Consider the following 15,000-nt stretch of genomic DNA (forward strand, 5'->3'; position numbering starts at 1 on the left):
TACTCTGGGTTTTGTCTGTGTCTGGACATTTTGCCTGCTGGGCGTGTGTGTGTGTGTGTGTGTGTGTGTGTGTGTGTGTGTGTGTGTGTGTGTGTGTGTGTGTGGGTGTGTGTGTGTGTGTGTGTGTGTGTGTGTGTACTTGTCCTAAGCACACACCCTCCTGTAGTCTTGAGTGATCAGGTGCTATAACAGGTATGTGTTGGCCCCACTCAGCCCTGTTCCACTCAGCCCTGTTCCACTCAGCCCTGTTCCACTCAGCCCTGTTCCTCTCAGCCCTGTTCCACTCAGCCCTGTTCCTCTCAGCCCTGTTCCACTCAGCCCTGTTCCACTCAGCCCTGTTCCACTCAGCCCTGTTCCTCTCAGTCCTGTTCCTCTCAGCCCTGTTCCACTCAGCCCTGTTCCTCTCAGTCCTGTTCCACTCAGCCCTGTTCCACTCAGCCCTGTTCCACTCAGCCCTGTTCCTCTCAGCCCTGTTCCACTCAGCCCTGTTCCTCTCAGCCCTGTTCCACTCAGCCCTGTTCCACTCAGCCCTGTTCCACTCAGCCCTGTTCCACTCAGCCCTGTTCCACTGTTCCACTTCATATCACCTTGTTCCTCTGTAATGGGCTTTGGAGGAGCACCAGACCTCTCCTCTCAATTACATTCAATTCAAGGGGCTTTATTGACATGGGAAACATGTGTTAACATTACCAAAGCAAGTGAGGTAGAAAGTAAACAAAAGTGAAATAAACAATAAAAATGAACAGTAAACATTACACTCACAGAAGTTCCAAAACAATAAAGACATTTCAAATGTCATATATATATACAGTGTTGTAACAATGTACAAATGGTTAAAGTACAAAAGGGAAAATAAATAAACATAAATATGGGTTGTATTTACAATGGTGTTTGTTCTTCACTGGTTGCCCTTTTCTCATGGCAACAGGTCACAAATCTTGCTGCTGTGATGTCACACTGTGGTTTTTCACCCAGTAGATATGGGAGTTTATCAACATTGGGTTTGTTTTGTAATTCTTTGTGGGTCTGTGTAATCTGAGGGAAATATGTCTCTCTAATATGGTCATACATTGGGCAGGAGGTTAGGAAGTGCAGCTCAGTTTCCACCTCATTTTGTGGGCAGTGAGCACATAGCCTGTCTTCTCTTGAGAGCCATGTCTGTCTACGGCTGCCTTTCTCAATAGCAAGGCTATGTTCACTCCCCTCTCTCTCCTGTATATCTCCAGACAGGTGTTAGGACTAGTGTAGTCTGTATGTTATCTACCTGTCCTCTACCCTGTATCTCTCCAGACAGGTGTTAGGACTAGTGTAGTCTGTATGTTATCTAACTGTCCTCTCCCCTGTATCTCTCCAGACAGGTGTTAGGACTAGTGTAGTCTGTATGTTATCTAACTGTCCTCTCCCCTGTATCTCTCCAGACAGGTGTTAGGACTAGTGTAGTCTGTATGTTATCTAACTGTCCTCTCCCCTGTATCTCTCCAGACAGGTGTTAGGACTAGTGTAGTCTGTATGTTATCTAACTGTCGTCTCCCCTGTATCTCTCCAGACAGGTGTTAGGACTAGTGTAGTCTGTATGTTATCTAACTGTCCTCTCCCCTGTATCTCTCCAGACAGGTGTTAGGACTAGTGTAGTCTGTATGTTATCTAACTGTCCTCTCCCCTGTATCTCTCCAGACAGGTGTTAGGACTAGTGTAGTCTGTATGTTATATAACTGTCCTCTACCCTGTATCTCTCCAGACAGGTGTTAGGACTAGTGTAGTCTGTATGTTATCTAACTGTCCTCTCCCCTGTATCTCTCCAGACAGGTGTTAGGACTAGTGTAGTCTGTATGTTATCTAACTGTCCTCTCCCCTGTATCTCTCCAGACAGGTGTTAGGACTAGTGTAGTCTGTATGTTATCTAACTGTCGTCTCCCCTGTATCTCTCCAGACAGGTGTTAGGACTAGTGTAGTCTGTATGTTATCTAACTGTCCTCTACCCTGTATCTCTCCAGACAGGTGTTAGGACTAGTGTAGTCTGTATGTTATCTAACTGTCCTCTCCCCTGTATCTCTCCAGACAGGTGTTAGGACTAGTGTAGTCTGTATGTTATCTACTTGTCCTCCCCCCTGTATCTCTCCAGACAGGTGTTAGGACTAGTGTAGTCTGTATGTTATCTACTTGTCCTCCCCCCTGTATCTCTCCAGACAGGTGTTAGGACTAGTGTAGTCTGTATGTTATCTACTTGTCCTCCCCCCTGTATCTCTCCAGACAGGTGTTAGGACTAGTGTAGTCTGTATGTTATCTACCTGTCCTCTACCCTGTATCTCTCCAGACAGGTGTTAGGACTAGTGTAGTCTGTATGTTATATAACTGTCCTCTCTCCCTGTATCTCTCCAGACAGGTGTTAGGACTAGTGTAGTCTGTATGTTATCTAACTGTCCTCTCCCCCTGTATCTCTCCAGACAGGTGTTAGGACTAGTGTAGTCTGTATGTTATCTAACTGTCCTCTCCCCTGTATCTCTCCAGACAGGTGTTAGGACTAGTGTAGTCTGTATGTTATCTAACTGTCCTCTCCCCTGTATCTCTCCAGACAGGTGTTAGGACTAGTGTAGTCTGTATGTTATATAACTGTCCTCTCTCCCCTGTATCTCTCCAGACAGGTGTTAGGACTAGTGTAGTCTGTATATTATCTAACTGTCCTCTCCCCTGTATCTCTCCAGACAGGTGAAGGACCAGACTAAGACGGTGGCCCACCTGAAACATAAGGAGCAGGTGGAGAAGAGTAAGAACGCCCAGCTGGTGCAGGAGGTCAGGAAGAGAGAGGACAACCTCAATGAGAGCTCTCAACACGTCAAGGTGAGAGAGGTGTTTCTCTTGTTCCCTCCATCTCCACAACATCACTGTATGTCTGATGATGTGTGAAGGCTGCGTACACTCTGTCTGATGATGTGTGAAGGCTGTGTACACTCTGTCTGATGATGTGTGAAGGCTGTGTACACTCTGTCTGATGATGTGTGAAGGCTGCGTACACTCTGTCTGATGATGTGTGAAGGCTGTGTACACTCTGTCTGATGATGTGTGAAGGCTGCGTACACTCTGTCTGATGATGTGTGAAGGCTGCGTACACTCTGTCTGATGATGTGTGAAGGCTGTGTACACTCTGTCTGATGATGTGTGAAGGCTGTGTACACTCTGTCTGATGATGTGTGAAGGCTGCGTACACTCTGTCTGATGATGTGTGAAGGCCGTGTACACTCTGTCTGATGATGTGTGAAGGCTGTGTACACTCTGTCTGATGATGTGTGAAGGCTGCGTACACTCTGTCTGATGATGTGTGAAGGCTGTGTACACTCTGTCTGATGATGTGTGAAGGCTGTGTACACTCTGTCTGATGATGTGTGAAGGCTGTGTACACTCTGTCTGATGATGTGTGAAGGCTGTGTACACTCTGTCTGATGATGTGTGAAGGCTGTGTACACTCTGTCCCCATAGGACAACCCTTTTTGGTTCTAGGTAGAACCATTTGTATGTGTGTGTGTGTGTGTGTGTGTGTGTGTGTCCACAGAGGGTTCTACGTGGAACACAAAAGGGTTCTACGTGGAACCAGATAGTAATTTGTTTCTAAGGGTGTAGAGGCCTCATTGTAGAACAAACGTTTCTGTCTCCTCCCCCTCTCTCTCATTTTCTCCATCATTCTTTTTCTGTTTCTCGTTCTCTCACTCTCTCCGTCCTCTCTGTCCTCTCTGTCCTCTCCGTCCTCTCTGTCCTCTCCGTCCTCTCTTTCCTATTTGTCCTCTCTGTCCTCTCCGTCCTCTCCGTCCTCTCTTTCCTATTTGTCCTCTCTGTCCTCTCCGTCCTCTCTGTCCTCTCCGTCCTCTCTTTCCTATTTGTCCTCTCTGTCCTCTCCGTCCTCTCCGTCCTCTCTGTCCTCTCTTTCCTATTTGTCCTCTTTGTCCTCTCCGTCCTCTCCGTCCTCTCTGTCCTCTCCGTCCTCTCTTTCCTATTTGTCCTCTCTGTCCTCTCTTTCCTATTTGTCCTCTCTGTCCTCTCCGTCCTTTCCGTCCTCTCCGTCCTCTCTGTCCTCTCCATCCTCTCCGTCCTCTCTGTCCTCTCCATCCTCTCCGTCCTCTCTGTCCTCTCCATCCTCTCCGTCCTCTCTGTCCTCTCCGTCCTCTCTGTCCTCTCCATCCTCTCCGTCCTCTCTGTCCTCTCCGTCCTCTCTGTCCTCTCCGTCCTCTCTGTCCTCTCCGTCCTCTCCATCCTCTCCGTCCTCTCTGTCCTCTCCATCCTCTCCGTCCTCTCTGTCCTCTCTGTCCTCTCCGTCCTCTCCGTTCTCTCTGTCCTCTCTTCTCTGTCCTTTAAGGCCTGCTCTGGTTCCTCATTTGAGAATATCTGCGATTCCTCTCAGGTAAAATGGGCGAATCAGCTTCCTGCTCCCAAACCGCCCTCACCTCCCCCTCTCCTACTCCCTCCACCACTCCCATGACCTCCTTTCCGTTCCCCCATTGTGGTTTTTGGGCGGATGGATAAAGGGATGGAGGGAGGTTTAGACGGAAGGGTGGAGGGATAAGAGTGGGCTGCGTTCGTAGGAGAAATTCAACTGTCCGTAGCCGGTCTGGTTGTTATAGAGGGGAAGGAATTTACAAGATGTGAAAATATGTAGTGACATGAACCTATGAACCAGAACCTTCTAGAGCCCACTAGAAACCAGCGAAACCAGAACCTTATAGAGCCCACTAGAAACCAGTGAAACCAGAACCTTCTAGAGCCCACTAGAAACCAGAACCTTCTAGAGCCCATTAGAAACCAGCGAAACCAGAACCTTCTAGAGCCCACTAGAAACCAGAACCTTCTAGAGCCCATTAGAAACCAGCGAAACCAGAACCTTCTAGAGCCCACTAGAAACCAGCGAAACCAGAACCTTCTAGAGCCCACTAGAAACCAGCGAAACCAGAACCTTCTAGAGCCCACTAGAAACCAGAACCTTCTAGAGCCCATTAGAAACCAGCGAAACCAGAACCTTCTAGAGCCCATTAGAAACCAGTGAAACCAGAACCTTCTAGAGCCCATTAGAAACCAGCGAAACCAGAACCTTCTAGAGCCCACTAGAAACCAGCGAAACCAGAACCCAGAACTGTACAGCTAAAGAAACATACACACACCCTCCTTGAACATCACAGACACTTTGGTTTGACCCGGTCTGACCATGGTGGGTGGAGGGGGTACAGGGTGGAGACTGGGCCCACCCTCTCATTAGTGGTCTGAGAGAAACTTAATACAGTGATAATCCCTGGTGTTAGCTAGGTAGTGTTGTACCCTTCAGTCCATCTCTCCAGGTAGTGTGTGTGTTGTACCCTTCAGTCCATCTCTCCAGGTAGTGTGTGTGTGTGTGTGTTGTACCCTTCAGTCCATCTCTCCAGGTAGTGTGTGTGTGTGTGTGTTGTACCCTTCACTCCATCTCTCCAGGTAGTGTGTGTGTGTGTGTTGTACCCTTCAGTCCATCTCTCCAGGTAGTATGTGTGTGTGTGTGTGTGTTGTACCCTTCAGTCCATCTCTCCAGGTAGTGTGTGTGTGTGTGTGTTTGTGTGTGTGTGTGTGTGTGTGTGTTGTACCCTTCAGTCCATCTCTCCAGGTAGTGTGTGTGTGTGTGTTGTACCCTTCAGTCCATCTCTCCAGGTTGTGTTACAGTACAAAGCTCCACCAGAGGATAGTTTGTTTATTTCTGCGCCAATAGCACCCTATCGCCTTTATAGTGCACTCGTTTGTACCAGTCCCCCTAGGCACTATAGGGTGCCATTAGGGACGCACATGGAACACAGGCTGTTATTATTCATGAGTCGTCATTGGGACAACCCCCACGTTGCTGTGGTTTCACTGTTTTCTCAGTCTGTCTTTCTCTCATGTTCTGTCTCAAGCCTCTGTCCGTCCTCTGTTCTGGGTTTCCTTTCTGTTGTTATTGCTCATTGGGTTGGATGTCGGATATGCCTTTCCATCCTGGTCAATGACGTTCAGTTGTGTGTGTGTGTGTGTGTGTGTGTGTGTGTGTGCTTGCTCAGCGTTGGTTCACATGCTGTGGTTAGAGTGAACCTCTTCATCCAAGTCGACAATCCCTGCTGGTAATTTTGCAATACAGCAGACTCTCCCCCGCCTCCCCCCTCTCTCCTCCTCTCTCCCCCCAGCCTCCCCCTGTCTCCTCCTCTCCCCCCCAGCCTCCCCCTGTCTCCTCCTCTACCCCCCAGCCTCCCCATCTCCTCCTCTCCCCCCCAGCCTCCCCCTGTCTCATCCTCTCCCCCCCAGCCTCCCCCTGTCTCCTCCTCTACCCCCCAGCCTCCCCGTCTCCTCCTCTCCCCCCCAGCCTCCCCCTGTCTCCTCCTCTCCCCCTGTCTCCTCCTCTCTTCCCCAGCATTCCTCCTGTCTCCCCCAGCCTCCCTCTGTCTCCTCCTCTCCCCCCCAGCCTCCCCCTCTCTCCTCTTCTCTCTCCCCAGCCTCTCCCTGTCTCCCCCTAGCCTCCCCCTGTCTCCCCCTAGCCTCATCCTGTCTCTCCCTAGCCTCCCCCTGTCTCCCCCTAGCCTCCCCCTGTCTCCCCCTAGCCTCCCCGTTTCCTCTCTCTCCCCCAGCCTCCCTCTGTCTCCTCCTCTACCCCCAGCCTCCCCGTCTCCTCCTCTCCCCCCCAGCCTCCCCCTGTCTCCTCCTCTCCCCCTGTCTCCTCCTCTCTTCCCCAGCCTTCCTCCTGTCTCCCCCAGCCTCCCACTGTCTCCCCCCAGCCTCCCCCTGTCTCCTCCTCTACCCCCCAGCCTCCCCGTCTCCTCCTCCCCCAGCCTCCCCCTGTCTCCTCCTCTCCCCCCTGTCTCCTCTTCTCTTCCCCAGCCTCCCTCCTGTCTCCCCCAGCCTCCCACTGTCTCCCCCTAGCCTCCCCCTGTCTCCTCCTGTCTCTTCCTGCCTTCCCCCTGCCTCCCCCTGTCTCTCTATTTCTCCCTGAGGACACACTATACATGCCCCTGCTCTGGCCCCTCCATCCCTCCATTTCTCCACCCCTCCAGCCCACCTTCCCTCCACCAGTGGGGCCCCACTCCTCCTGCCAAACCGAACCCAGCATTGTGCCTCTGTCCCTGGCCAAACTCAGACCGATCACTGGGCCTGATGGAGGCTTCATGGCCTCATGGTTCTGGGTCCAGTCTCCCCTCTGATATAGTCCAGGGGTTTGGCCCCGACCCTCAGGCATGTCTTTATGTCCTGTGTGTGATGGAGGCAGAACAGATTTGGAAAGATGACACCCGTTGTTCCATCGTTAGCTCAGTCTCTCCGAATGGGTTTGACGTAGGACAGGGAAGGAGGAGGCCCAGCAAACCAAAATTGGTTCTGTAAAATTTCCCAGAACATTTGTTTGGTTGCGGCAAATCTTCTCATAAAACAAAAACTGTCCAGTCATGGTGATGATTCTAGAATGTTTGTATGAAACATTTTCCTGATGTTGCAAGAATGTTCTGAGAACACATTTAACCTGTTCTTTAAAGGTTCCCAGAACACATTGAACCTGTTCTTTAAAGGTTCTGAGAACACATTTAACCTGTTCTTTAAAGGTTCTGAGAACACATTTAACCTGTTCTTTAAAGGTTCTGAGAACACATTTAACCTGTTCTTTAAAGGTTCTGAGAACACATTGAACCTGTTCTTTAAAGGTTCTGAGAACACATTGAACCTGTTCTTTAAAGGTTCTGAGAACACATTGAACCTGTTCTTTAAAGGTTCCCAGAACACATTGAACCTGTTCTTTAAAGGTTCTGAGAACACATTGAACCTGTTCTTTAAAGGTTCTGAGAACACATTTAACCTGTTCTTTAAATGTTCTGAGAACACATTTAACCTGTTCTTTAAAGGTTCTGAGAACACATTTAACCTGTTCTTTAAAGGTTCCCAGAACACATTTAACCTGTTCTTTAAAGGTTCTGAGAACACATTGAACCTGTTCTTTAAAGGTTCCCAGAACACATTGAACCTGTTCTTTAAAGGTTCCCGGAACACATTGAACCTGTTCTTTAAAGGTTCTGAGAACACATTGAACCTGTTCTTTAAAGGTTCTGAGAACACATTTAACCTGTTCTTTAAATGTTCTGAGAACACATTGAACCTGTTCTTTAAAGGTTCTGAGAACACATTTAACCTGTTCTTTAAAGGTTCTGAGAACACATTGAACCTGTTCTTTAAAGGTTCTGAGAACACATTGAACCTGTTCTTTAAAGGTTCTGAGAACACATTGAACCTGTTCTTTAAAGGTTCTGAGAACACATTGAACCTGTTCTTTAAAGGTTCCCAGAACACATTGAACCTGTTCTTTAAAGGTTCTGAGAACACATTGAACCTGTTCTTTAAAGGTTCTGAGAACACATTGAACCTGTTCTTTAAAGGTTCTGAGAACACATTTAACCTGTTCTTTAAAGGTTCCCAGAACACATTTAACCTGTTCTTTAAAGGTTCTGAGAACACATTTAACCTGTTCTTTAAAGGTTCTGAGAACACATTGAACCTGTTCTTTAAAGGTTCTGAGAACACATTTAACCTGTTCTTTAAAGGTTCCCAGAACACATTTAACCTGTTCTTTAAAGGTTCCCAGAACACATTTAACCTGTTCTTTAAAGGTTCTGAGAACACATTTAACCTGTTCTTTAAAGGTTCTGAGAACACATTGAACCTGTTCTTTAAAGGTTCCCAGAACACATTGAACCTGTTCTTTAAAGGTTCTGAGAACACATTTAACCTGTTCTTTAAAGGTTCTGAGAACACATTGAACCTGTTCTTTAAAGGTTCTGAGAACACATTGAACCTGTTCTTTAAAGGTTCTGAGAACACATTGAACCTGTTCTTTAAAGGTTCTGAGAACACATTGAACCTGTTCTTTAAAGGTTCTGAGAACACATTGAACCTGTTCTTTAAAGGTTCCCAGAACACATTGAACCTGTTCTTTAAAGGTTCCCAGAACACATTGAACCTGTTCTTTAAAGGTTCTGAGAACACATTGAACCTGTTCTTTAAAGGTTCCCAGAACACATTGAACCTGTTCTTTAAAGGTTCCCGGAACACATTGAACCTGTTCTTTAAAGGTTCCCAGAACACATTGAACCTGTTCTTTAAAGGTTCCCAGAATGTTTCATTTGTTTGTAGGAACATTCTGGTGAGAGCATTGTGGAGACATTGCAAAATATATGTTCCCAAAACACAAAAACTGTCCAGTTGTGCAGATAATTCTACCATGTTTCTTTTATGGTACAAAAACCATTCACCTGATGATACAAGAACGTTCCCAGAACACATGTTGTCTGTTGTTTAAAAGGTTTCCAGGATGTTTATTTAGGGTGTGGTAACATTGTGGGGACATGGCAATAGACACAGGGCCTTCAGAAAGTATTCACACCCCTTGATTTTTTCCATATTTTGTTTCGTTACAGCCTGAATTTAAATTAGATTAAATTGAGAATTTGTGCAACTGTACTCCACACAATACCCCATATTGTCAAAGTGGAATTATATTTTTAGAAAATTTGACAAATTAATTAAAAATGATAAACTGAAATCTCTTGAGTCAATACGTTTTCAACCCGTTTGTTATGACAAGCCTAAATAAGTTCAGGACTCAAAATGTTCTTAATAAGTCACATAATAAGTTGCATGGACTCTGTGTGCAATTATAGTGTTTTAACATGATTTTTTAATGACTACACAAACAATTATTTGTAAGGTCCCTCAGTCGAGTAGTGAATTTCAAACACAGATTCAAGACCAGGGAGGTTTTCCAATGCTTCACAAAGAAGAGCAGCTATTGGTAGATGGATAAAAAAATATATATATCATGGTTGAGTTATTAATGACTTTTTGGATGGTGTATCAATACTCCCAGAGTCTCTACAGAGATACAGGCGTCCTTCCTAACTCAGTATCAATACTCCCAGAGTCTCTACAGAGATACAGGCGTCCTTCCTAACTCAGTATCAATACTCCCAGAGTCTCTACAAAGATACAGACGTCCTTCCTAACTCAGTATCAATACTCCCAGAGTCTCTACAGAGATACAGGCGTCCTTCCTAACTCAGTATCAATACTCCCAGAGTCTCTACAGAGATACAGGCGTCCTTCCTAACTCAGTATCAATACTCCCAGAGTCTCTACAAAGATTCAGGCGTCCTTCCTAACTCAGTATCAATACTCCCAGAGTCTCTACAGAGATACAGGCGTCCTTCCTAACTCAGTATCAATACTCCCAGAGTCTCTACAAAGATACAGGCGTCCTTCCTAACTCAGTATCAGTACTCCCAGAGTCTCTACAGAGATACAGGCGTCCTTCCTAACTCAGTATCACTACTCCCAGAGTCTCTACAAAGATACAGGCGTCCTTCCTAACTCAGTATCAATACTCCCAGAGTCTCTACAGAGATACAGGCGTCCTTCCTAACGCAGTATCAATACTCCCAGAGTCTCTACAAAGATACAGGCGTCTTTCCTAACTCAGTATCAATACTCCCAGAGTCTCTACAGAGATACAGGCGTCCTTCCTAACTCAGTATCAATACTCCCAGAGTCTCTACAGAGATACAGGCGCCCTTCCTAACTCAGTATCAATACTCCCAGAGTCTCTACAAAGATACAGGCGTCCTTCCTAACTCAGTATCAATACTCCCAGAGTCTCGACAAAGATACAGGCGTCCTTCCTAACTCAGTATCAATACTCCCAGAGTCTCTACAGAGATACAGGCGTCCTTCCTAACTCAGTATCAATACTCCCAGAGTCTCTACAAAGATACAGGCGTCCTTCCTAACTCAGTATCAATACTCCCAGAGTCTCTACAAAGATACAGGCGTCCTTCCTAACTCAGTATCAATACTCCCAGAGTCTCTACAAAGATACAGGCGTCCTTCCTAACTCAGTATCAATACTCCCAGAGTCTCTACAAAGATACAGGCGTCCTTCCTAACTCAGTATCAATACTCCCAGAGTCTCTACAAAGATACAGGCGTCCTTCCTAACTCAGTATCAATACTCCAAGAGTCTCTACAAAGATACAGGCGTCCTTCCTAACTCACTATCAATACTCCCAGAGTCTCTACAAAGATACAGGCGTCCTTCCTAACTCACTATCAATACTCCCAGAGTCTCTACAAAGATACAGGCGTCCTTCCTAACTCAGTATCAGTACTCCCAGAGTCTCTACAGAGATACAGGTGTCCTTCCTAACTCAGTATCACTACTCCCAGAGTCTCTACAAAGATACAGGCGTCCTTCCTAACTCAGTATCAATACTCCCAGAGTCTCTACAGAGATACAGGCGTCCTTCCTAACGCAGTATCAATACTCCCAGAGTCTCTACAAAGATACAGGCGTCTTTCCTAACTCAGTATCAATACTCCCAGAGTCTCTACAGAGATACAGGCGTCCTTCCTAACTCAGTATCAATACTCCCAGAGTCTCTACAGAGATACAGGCGCCCTTCCTAACTCAGTATCAATACTCCCAGAGTCTCTACAAAGATACAGGCGTCCTTCCTAACTCAGTATCAATACTCCCAGAGTCTCGACAAAGATACAGGCGTCCTTCCTAACTCAGTATCAATACTCCCAGAGTCTCTACAGAGATACAGGCGTCCTTCCTAACTCAGTATCAATACTCCCAGAGTCTCTACAAAGATACAGGCGTCCTTCCTAACTCAGTATCAATACTCCCAGAGTCTCTACAAAGATACAGGCGTCCTTCCTAACTCAGTATCAATACTCCCAGAGTCTCTACAAAGATACAGGCGTCCTTCCTAACTCAGTATCAATACTCCCAGAGTCTCTACAAAGATACAGGCGTCCTTCCTAACTCAGTATCAATACTCCAAGAGTCTCTACAAAGATACAGGCGTCCTTCCTAACTCACTATCAATACTCCCAGAGTCTCTACAAAGATACAGGCGTCCTTCCTAACTCACTATCAATACTCCCAGAGTCTCTACAAAGATACAGGCGTCCTTCCTAACTCAGTATCAATACTCCCAGAGTCTCTACAAAGATACAGGCGTCCTTCCTAACTCAGTATCAATACTCCCAGAGTCTCTACAAAGATACAGGCGTCCTTCCTAATTCAGTATCAATATTCCCAGAGTCTCGACAAAGATACAGGCGTCCTTCCTAACTCAGTATCACTACTCCCAGAGTCTCTACAGAGATACAGGCGTCCTTCCTAACTCAGTATCAATACTCCCAGAGTCTCTACAAAGATACAGGCGTCCTTCCTAACTCACTGTTCTGAAATGACGCACTCGGAAATGTTATAGTCAAAAATGTCACATTCCCACTTTATGCTACAAAACCAACTTTATAAGAGGTTTTAAAAATAGGTTCTATTTGACAAAAACATGCTGTGACAGTAAGGCTTTGTTGGCAGAATAGATGGATGCAGTTCAATGCACGACTCATATAATTCACCAAGACATTTCTTCATAGTCCAACAAATATTACAATCAGGTTGTAAATTACAGCTGGCCTGGTACGTTGGTTGCCGCTTTCAGCCATTCGGGATGCACTGTTTCAGTTGAATGGAGTTCCCATTCAGTTGTCAGAACTTTGCTAGCTTGGTATGCTGAACTTGAATGACTATCCGCTGTTAGCATATTTCTTAGTTGTCAATCAAATGTATTCGGCATTGAGGGGGGGGCAAGTTCCCATTCAGTTGTCAGAACGTGGGTTGAGAGAAGCAGGCATTGGCAGGCAAGCACTTGGGCTCCCGAGTGGCGCAGCGGTCTGAGGCACTGCATCACTACAGCGTCACTACAGACACCCTGGTTTGAATCCAGGCTGTGTCACAACCGGCCGTGATTGGGATAGGGCGGTGCACAATTGACCCAGCGTCATCCGGGTTTGGCCGGTGTAGGCCGTCATTGAAAATAAGAATTTGTTCTTAACTGATTTGCCTAGTTCAATAAAGGTTAAAAGTTAACAAAAATTTCACCATAATTTATCAGTGCAATTTTGACGGCCAATTACAAGCTGGAAAAGTTTGAGAGGGTTTATCTAATGTTCCCTGGTTATATTTGAGCTCTTCTCCCTCTGGCTAACATTAGTTGTTGATCTTGTTGTTGTGCATAGGGAACTGAGGGAGAGCCTACCTGTTCATGGTTGGAAGAGGACTCCCGTGGTATTTACATATTGGCAGAAATCCATTCAGGTGTATTTTGGGGCTTTTGAAGAATCCTTTCTCATGATCTAAAGTCACACTGTTGCTAATGACTGTAGACCCACAGTCCAGTTCAAAGTGAATGATGTCTCGGTCCCGTGTGGAAAATGACTTATTTGCATATAGGCCTACTGTAGCTCTGATTGGCTATGGCCGGTTCAGGACAAGGCTGACACATTCTTATTTGCGTTTATTTACTGCAGTGTTTATGAATTGTCCAAACGTACGGCTGCTTTCCCACTCTATATTGCTATAGAATTATCATAACAGCCTTCCGTAATTCCCAAGCATTGCATGAAGGAATGAAAACGTGAAAATGACCATTTCAGTGTCAGAAAATGTGCCCAGCAGATGCATGTCTGTATTCCCAGTCATGTGAAATACATGAGAACATCTGCGGCGACCTAACGAATGTTCTGGGAACCTAAACAGAACCAATTTTAGTTTGCTGGGAAAACATCACTGGTGCGTTGTTGTTGTTAAAAACACTCTCAACGTCTTTGGGATGATATCATCCTAATGTTAGATAAAACCCTAACTAGAACCTAATGGAATCTTTGCTAATGTTCTGGGAATGTTCCTGGTTTGCTGCGGGTTTTGATTGGTTAGACCAGGACACCATTAGTTGGCTAGAGAGCAATACTCCACTGCTTCGTCCTTCATCCTGTCTCTCCTCTTTACCCCTCCTCTGCCTCTTCTCCCTCCTCTGCCTCTTCTCCCTCCTCTGCCTCTTCTCCCTCCTCTGCCTCTTCTCCCATCTCTGCCTCTTCTCCCTCCTCTGCCTCTTCTCCCTCCTCTGCCTCTTCTCCCTCCTCTGCCTCTTCCCCCTCCTCTGCCTCTTCTCCCTCCTCTGCCTCTTCTCCCTCCTCTGCCTCTTCTCCCTCCTCTGCCTCTTCCCCCTCCTCTGCCTCTCCCCCCTCCTCTGCCTCTTCTCCCATCTCTGCCTCTTCCCCCTCCTCTGCCTCTTCCCCCTCCTCTGCCTCTTCCCCCTCCTCTGCCTCTTCCCCCTCCTCTGCCTCTTCTCCCTCCTCTGCCTCTTCCCCCTCCTCTGCCTCTTCCCCCTCCTCTGCCTCTTCTCCCATCTCTGCCTCTTCTCCCCCCTCTGCCTCTTCCCCCTCCTCTGCCTCTTCTCCCATCTCTGCCTCTTCTCCCTCCTCTGCCTCTTCCCCCTCCTCTGCCTCTTCTCCCTCCTCTGCCTCTTCTCCCTCCTCTGCCTCTTCTCCCTCCTCTGCCTCTTCTCCCTCCTCTGCCTCTTCCCCCTCCTCTGCCTCTTCTCCCTCCTCTGCCTCTTCCCCCTCCTCTGCCTCTTCCCCCTCCTCTGCCTCTTCTCCCTCCTCTGCCTCTTCTCCCTCCTCTGCCTCTTCTCCCTCCTCTGCCTCTTCTCCCTCCTCTGCCTCTTCCCCCTCCTCTGCCTCTTCTCCCTCCTCTGCCTCTTCCCCCTCCTCTGCCTCTTCCCCCTCCTCTGCCTCTTCTCCCTCCTCTGCCTCTTCCCCCATCTCTGCCTCTTCCCCCATCTCTGCCTCTTCTCCCTCCTCTGCCTCTTCTCCCTCCTCTGCCTCTTCCCCCTCCTCTGCCTCTTCTCCCATCTCTGCCAGCTCCTAAAACGAGCCTCTCACGTTTCACCCTAATTGCATAGGTGAACAGGGAATGGGAATTACGAGGGATGTTTTTGCCTTTCTCACACTCATAAGCAGTACAGTAAAGCCACACTCAGGGCAGCTGCTGTTTACTTTGGAGCTGGCTTTAGGTGGCCAGGAGAATGCCTGTCTCCAGTCTCCGGTCCGTCAGCCCTACAGCCAGACCCAGACCTGGGGCCG

At 47.3% G+C, this 15,000-nt stretch overlaps 1 protein-coding gene across 7 annotated transcripts in view; it reads left to right on the top strand.

Annotated features, from left to right (window-relative positions):
* The window catches only part of LOC110517131 (ELKS/Rab6-interacting/CAST family member 1), a 278,426-nt gene that overhangs the window by 203,096 nt on the left and 60,330 nt on the right, over positions 1-15,000 (top strand). For all 7 annotated transcript variants that reach the window (XM_036945331.1, XM_036945335.1, XM_036945332.1 and 4 more), the window contains one exon: positions 2,703-2,838. In XM_036945331.1, the coding sequence (XP_036801226.1) occupies positions 2,703-2,838 (136 nt within the window). The remainder of the gene's footprint in view (positions 1-2,702; positions 2,839-15,000) is intronic.

This window comes from Oncorhynchus mykiss, chromosome 15 (assembly GCF_013265735.2).
Source record: "Oncorhynchus mykiss isolate Arlee chromosome 15, USDA_OmykA_1.1, whole genome shotgun sequence".
Taxonomy (NCBI): Eukaryota; Metazoa; Chordata; class Actinopteri; order Salmoniformes; family Salmonidae; genus Oncorhynchus; species Oncorhynchus mykiss.